Consider the following 7,500-nt stretch of genomic DNA (forward strand, 5'->3'; position numbering starts at 1 on the left):
CAGTAACTCTCCCAGTATCTCTCCCATCTCTCCCAGTATCTCTCCCAGTATCTCTCCCAGTAACTCTCCCAGTATCTCTCCCAGTAACTCTCCCAGTAACTCTCCCAGTAACTCTCCCAGTATCTCTCCCAGTAACTCTCCCAGTAACTCTCCCAGTATCTCTCCCAGTATCTCACCCATCCCTCCCAGTATCTCTCCCAGTATCTCTCCCAGTATCTCTCCCAGTAACTCTCCCAGTAACTCTCCCAGTAACTCTCCCAGTATCTCTCCCAGTAACTCTCCCAGTATCTCTCCATGTATCTCACCCATCCCTCCCAGTATCTCTCCTAGTAACTCTCCCAGTATCTCTCCCAGTATCTCTCCCAGTATCCCTCCAAGTATCCCTCCCAGTATCTCTCCCAGCATCTCTCCCAGTATCTCTCCCATCTCTCCCAGTAACTCTCCCAGTATCCCCCCCCATCCCTCCCAGTAACCCTCCCAGTTCAGCTCCAGAGCCCTCATCAGCCCCCCGTTCCTCTCTCCATGGCGACAGGCCCTGCACCACTGACTTCTAACCGGTAATTATTACCCTGTATTTTACCCTGCCGTCCCCGCCTGCCTGTCTCCTGTCTCGTGATGGCCGTGAAACCGTCCAGACAGCTCGTGTCGTGCCTCGCTCCGCGCCTCTATAATTAATTCTTTAACAGGTGTGTTTGCGCAGTGACTTGTTGACGTGTGAAAGCCACCCCGTAATTGAAACCAAAAACACAGGTGTTCTATTAATGTTAATCACATCACCTCATTTGAATCCTCTCGTTGTCTTTAGGCTATTTCATACTTGTAATATCGGCAAATAGTTTTTGAACCGCTATTTATAAGGGTGTGTAACCGTGGTTACTTCCACTAACTAGGTCTTTTTTTTTTTTTTTTTTACAAATCTTGTTGGGTGAAATAGGCACGGCCGTCTGCGAGTCTTGAGGGCGCAGCGGCTAATTTTAGGTCGGATATATACAATGATTAATGGCCCTTGTGAATTAGGCTGTATTACCATGGAAACGAAATTCCTTTTTCCCCCCTTGTAAGTCCACACAATTATGTGCCTCAAATTGAATTTCCATGAGAAACATCAGGCAAGAATGGGGAAGTGCTTAAATGAGAGTTCAGATGTGTTGATTGGTGATTATTATTATTTTTTACCACGAACGGGCAAGGAACCATAATGGTAACTTCGCTGACCTTGATTTTGAAGATGAAAAATAATAATAATTTAAAAAAAAATCACTCAACTAAAAATGTCTTCTTATGTCCTCCAATAACACTCTAGGGTTGAAATGTAGAATTTCAAAGTATTTCAATGAGTGCCCTATAAAGGGTTAAAGGAGGCGTTGTAACCGAGCCGCTGTGGAGCACCGCGGGTATCAGATGGTGTTTGGGTTTCTGTTCAGGTTGAGTTTGTTGCGCTGGTGAAGAAAAGCAGAACAGAAGATTTCTGAAGTTTGTGGGCTGCTTTTTCGCAGGGGTGGGGGACGTGTTGCTGCCATAATGTACGAGAGGAGAGGAGAGGAGAGTGAGGGTTGAGGCGTGCGTGTTCAGAAGCAACAGTGCAGTTGTCGGTTTGAACGGAGGCGGTCCACGGAACCGGAGAAACGCGCTCCTCTCTTCTCTGATCAGGATATGTAACTGTCGGGAGACGGCGTGAGACTTTCGATGGCTTTTTTAGTGGAAGGGAAGAAATGATTGAGTGGATAAGAACCAACTTGACAACGGATCTTACATATCTTTAATTGAATATTGAGTCTTTGATTTGTATTCATTTATTTGTTGGTTTTGTGCCTGCAGGGTTATATGCGGACTCTTTGCTTTGACGTGTTGCTTTGTAGCCTATACTCTCTCGGTTGAGTATAGTTCATTCGAAGACGCTAAAGAAAGGCTTGATTTCAAACTGAACTTCAAATCTCGGGAGCATTTTGATTTTTTTGGACAGCTCGTCATGCAGATATAAACACTTTTGCCTTCACAATGGACTAAAACAAATCAAGTTCGTTTTTTTTTTCTTTTTTCTAATCGCTCACTCCACCCCGCCCTACTTTCCCGGGGGGCTAACTCTACTTTCCCTCCTCTCTCCCGTGTCGCTTTGCCCCTCGCAGGATGGCTCGGTTCGGGGACGACGTCCCGGGCTTGTCGGGCTCCGGGGAGGGCAGCTCCAGGACCCGGGAGGGCCCGGCCGTGTCCACCGGAGGGGGGGTCTCCCCTGCCTTCAAACAGACCAAAGCCCAGCGGGCCCGCACCATGGCTCTCTACAACCCCATCCCCGTCCGGCAGAACTGCTTCACCGTCAACAGGTCCCTCTTCATCTTCGGGGAGGACAACATTGTCCGCAAGTACGCGAAGAAGATCATTGAGTGGCCATATCCTTTTTTTGGTGATGGGTAAACGCACACACACAAACGCACACACACACACACCCACACACACACGTTCAATAAAAGTTTCGAACCACACTTTTAGCCGCATTTAATTATCGATGAACAAGTTATCACCTCAAAGGGGATTAAGTAGACTAATGATTAGGTCTCTAGTTGCATTTTAAGTCACCAGCAACGCGGCGAACGTTTCAGAACCACGGACAGCGCCTCAGCCCATTTAGGGTTAGGGTTAATGTTAGGGTTAGGGTTAGGCGAACGTTTCAGCACCACGGACAGCGCCTCAGCGCAGCGCAGCCCCGGGGTTGTGTGTTGATCGTCGAAAGAAAGGTCCACAACTCTGCTCCCGGTGTTTGAGATGTGTGTTCGCTGCTGTGAACTAACCCCCAGCCCACGCACTGTAATGCTAAGACTCAGACTGCTTCACCTCGGGTCATTTACCCCGAGGCAGGGGTCTGCGGGGATTCGGCTGTGTGTAATTGATTGATGCCTCTGAGGCGTTCAGAGCCCCGCCGCACGATCATGTGAGAAGGTGTGTGTGTGTGTGTGTGTGTGTGTGTGTGTGTGTGTGCATATGTATGTGTGTGTGTCAGAGAGAGAGAGAGAAAGAGAAAGAGAGAGAGACACAGAGAGAGAGAGAGAGAGAGAGAGAGAGAGAGAGAGAGAGAGAGAGAGAGAGAGAGAGAGAGAGAGAGAGAGAGAGAGAAAGAAAGAGATGAGGTCTTCCGGTGCCTCCATTGGTGGTGGAGGGGTGGTCGATGAGGAAGGGGTGGGGGCTGGAGTGGAGGAGAGAGAGAGAGAGAGAGAAAGTGTGTGTGTGTGTGTGTGTGTGTGTGTGTGTGTGAGTGTGTGTGGGAAGGGAGTTGACTAAACCACAGCATTGGTTCTTTTTTTGGGGGGTGGAGGGAGAGGGGTCGCGGTGGGGCTGGGTGATGGCCTCTCGATGATTCATATAAGACCCATTGTTAACCCTTTGTTAACCTCTGAGCATTCAAACTACTGATGGGGATGGATTAGCATGATCTAGAACAGCAGCACTGCACATGGAGAGGAGCGGTGGTTCTAGCTACACGCTACATAGTGTGTTTGTTATTCCACACTTTTGACATGTGACATGTCAATGCCACGGTGGATTGGCCAGCAGCCCTGGCTGTCTCCATCAGTGATTGGTTAGTTCAAGGCAGCCAATGGCTATTAAGATAGAGACAATGATGATGGACGGGATGAGTAAAGATTGTGTGTGTGTGTGTGTGTGTGTGTGTGCGCGCTTGCGTGTGTGTGTGTGTGTTTTGGGGAGGGAGGGGGGGGGGGGGGGGGGGGGCAGGTGACTGTACTGTCAGTGGAAAGTGGATTAGATATTTCCATCTCTCTCCTGCACCTGTCTTTCTGTCTGCCTGCCTGTCTGTCTGTCTGTCTGTCAGTCTGTCTCTATGCCTGCCTGCCTGCCTGCCTGTCTGTCTGTCTGTTTGTCTGCATGCCTGCCTGCCTGCCTGCCTGTCTGTCTGTCTGTCTGTATGCCTGCCTGCCTGCCTGCCTGCCTGCTTGCCTGCCTGCCAGCCTGTCTGCCTGCCTGCCTGTCTGTCTGTCTGTCTGTCTTTCTTTCTCTCTCTGTCTCTCTCTCTCTGCCTGTTTATCTCTGTGCCTGTCTGTCTTTCTATCTGTCTGTCTGTCTGTCTGTCTTTCTGTCTATTTGGCTGTCTGTCTGTCTATACTATCTGCCTGTCTATATCTGCCTGCCTGCCTGTCTGTCAGACTGTCTGAGAGAGAGAGAGAGAGGGGGAAAGAGAGATAGATAGAGGGGAGGGGTGGAGAGCAAGGGAGGGCGTGGAAGGGAAGAAGGGGTGGAGAGAGAGAGAGAGAGAGAGAGAGACAGGCTGTTGATGGCTGGGTCATGAGTTGCACACCTCACCACAAAAGCAAATAAAGGTTGTTCTCTGTATTGAGAAGGAGAGCCCCCAGCGTTAGGCCAGGTGTGGCGCTGCCTCGGCCCCACCACAGGTGCAGGTCCCCTAGGTGTGCTCGCTATTCGGTTGTTAAGTCTGACGTCAAACGTGACGTTTAGCAATTTCCGGGTCCAAACCAGAAATTCCCCGCACCAGAGTACCAGTGTACTACAGCGGTAGAATGACAGTTCAATCGTTTTTTAGACTCGGATCTATTCATGCAACACGGGACACAGCACTTTCCCGTTTTTCCCATATTGTCAGCGTCTTTGAGCCTCGGAAAAGCGCTATACAAATATAATTAATGATTATTATTACTGAGGCATTTCGAAGACAGCGCCTCAGCCAACTTTGGACCCGGAAACACGTCACGACTTAACAACCGAATAGACCTATCGCTAAGCCACACCCCAAAATAGAAATTGTCCAATCATATCACAGAAAAAGTCACGACAGGCAGAAAACTCGGACAAACAACTCGCTAATATCTGATGGTGAAAAGCTTCTAGACTAAATATTCTTTTCATCTTTAAAAAACATGTCTATTACTTACTTGTGAAATCTGAAATTTGCCAACTCCCCCCATTGTAAGTCATTGAATGTCATTCAGTCAGGGTCGGTCAGTCAGTCACTGTCAGTGAGGAGTTTGAGCGAGCGTTGTTTGTTTGTCTGAGTTGTCAAAGGGGGCGTGGCTTAGCGATAGGTCTATTGTCCTGCCCTGTTCCATGGCTCTCTGATAGGGACCTCCAACAGCAACACACACACACACACACACACACACACACACACACACACACCGTGATTTGAATGGGTGTCCATAATATCTTTACCCATTGAGGATATCAAATCCCCTAGTGTGAGGTGTAGGCACAAGATCGTGTTGTGGTTGTCTAGCTACACACAGCTCCTCGGGGGTATTCCATCAACGTCCCTAAAGGCAAATCCAGGCTTATTTAGTCTCTTATTAAGTCTCACGAGACGTATCAAAATTTTGATAAGGATTTTTAAAAATAAATATTGCAGGATTTATCAAAAATAAGCCTTGATTGTCCTTTAGCGACGTTGATGGAATACCCCCCTGCCCTGGCAGCTTCTGGGCCGTCTGTGTAGCTAACAACTGTGTTGCTGGGTGGAGACCACCTGACCTCTGGGTTAATGTAGCATCATGTCGGGAGTGTCCCATTACACCTAATGAACTCAGTCAATCTGATTAGCGACATTACGGCTAATGACGTCTGATCAGCGGGCAGGACCATGTGGAATAAAGAGATTATACATCGATGATGTCATTCCTGGTAGTTTCCTATGGTGATGGTTGAATGATGTCGGGCGGGTTGGGTTCTGGGAAAAAGCGACTTGTTCGAACATACGCACACACACACATTCTCTCTTTCTTTCTCTCTCTCTCACACACACACACACACAGACACACACTCTCTTTCTCTCTCTCTCTCTCTCACATACACACACACACACGCACACGCACACACACTCTCTCTTTCTCTTACACACACACACGCACGCACACACACACACACACACACACGCACACGCACACACACTCTCTCTTTCTCTTACACACACACACACACACACACACACACACACACACACACACACACACACACACACACACACTGTCTCTCTCTTTCTCTCTCTCTCACACACACACACACACACACACACACTGTCTCTCTCTCTCTCTTTCTCTCTCACATACACACACACACTCTCTCTCTTTCTCTCTCACACACACACACACACTCTCTCTCTCTCACACACACACACACACACACACACACACACCGTGTCCCTGTGTGAGACCTGTGAAAGGTCACACTAGTGTGCAGAACAACATGCTCCCCTAAATAAGGCTCCGTATCCTCCACTGCTCAATTAGACACAACGATCGAAGTGAGGTTTAGACTGAGAGAGAGAGAGAGAGAGAGAGAGACGGAGAGGGAGAGAGACAGAGAGGGAGAGAGAGAGAGAGAGAGGGAGAGAGAGAGAGAGACGGAGGGAGAGAGTGAGATGGAGAGAGAGAGACAGAGAGACGGAGAGGGAGAGAGAGAGAGAGACAAAGAGAGAGATGGAGATACAGAGAGAGAGAGATGGAGAGTGAGAGAGAGAAAGAAAGAAAGAATGAGAGATGAGATGAGGTCTTCCGGTGCCTCCATTGGTGGTGGAGGGGTGGTCGATGGGGCAGGGTGGGTGGGCCGGCGGGTGGGTGGAGTAGGGGGCCAGAGTGGAGGTCTGATGGAGATCCATGGATCCAGGGGGAGTGGCAGGCCTAATGATTCCCGTGGCCCAGTGAGAGTGCAGGGAGCCTGGGGAGCCTGAGCAGCTGCTGCCCCTGTCTGATCTCCACTGGGTCCTCGCCACGGGAAGCATGCTGCCATGGAGAAGGTAGTCTCTGGGTCCTCGCCACGGGAAGCATGCTGCCATGGAGAAGGTAGTCTCTGAATAATTGATTGTGGCACTCTGGCTATTTATTACCTCCAGGGTCTCACTAAACGATTCATGTGCCGGCTGGAAAATGATCATGTGATGTTAAACTGATAATGACACATGAATAATCGATTAATTGTTGATTCGTTTTTTTTATTAATTAAACAAGACAGACACTCATTTGGCGCCAAACACCTGCCTAGCATTAGTTATTACCATAGGTTGAATTCTGTTGATTAAGTATATATATATTAGATGTTGATATTGCTGCTCATTGTGATCATTTTATTCATGGTAAACAAGTGTGTGTGAGTGGGCATTGGTATGTATGTGTGTGCGTGTATATGTGTGTGTGTGCGAGCATGTCTGTCTGTCTGTGTGTGTGTGTGTGTGTGTGTGTGTGTGTGTGTTAGTGTGCGTGTGTGTGTGTGTGTGTTAGTGTGCGTGTGTGCGTGTGCGAGCAAGCGTGTCTGTCTGTGTGTGTGTATGTGTGTGAGTCTGTGTGTGCGTGTGCGAGCAAGCGTGTCTGTGTGTGTGTGTGTGTGTGTGAGTCTGTGTGTGCATCTGCAAGCAAGCGTGTCTGTGTGTGTGTGCGTGTGTGCGAGCAAGCGTGTGTGTGTGTGTGTGAGTCTGTGTGTGCGTGTGCGTGTGTGCAAGCAAGCGTGTCTGTGTGTGTGTGTGTGTGTGTGAGTCTGTGTGTGCGTGTG

General features: G+C 48.9%; 1 protein-coding gene across 1 annotated transcript in view; it reads left to right on the forward strand.

The window, feature by feature from the left end:
• cacna1ea (calcium channel, voltage-dependent, R type, alpha 1E subunit a) overlaps positions 1-7,500 on the forward strand; it is a gene marked incomplete at its 3' end in the record, with an annotated part of 122,910 nt that overhangs the window by 40,798 nt on the left and 74,612 nt on the right. Inside the window, exon 2 of the mRNA XM_080547424.1 lies at positions 2,127-2,381. Within this exon, the coding sequence (XP_080403550.1) occupies positions 2,127-2,381 (255 nt within the window). The remainder of the gene's footprint in view (positions 1-2,126; positions 2,382-7,500) is intronic.

Source organism: Nansenia antarctica, assembly GCF_963989245.1.
Source record: "Nansenia antarctica genome assembly, chromosome: 17".
Taxonomy (NCBI): domain Eukaryota; kingdom Metazoa; phylum Chordata; class Actinopteri; order Argentiniformes; family Microstomatidae; genus Nansenia; species Nansenia antarctica.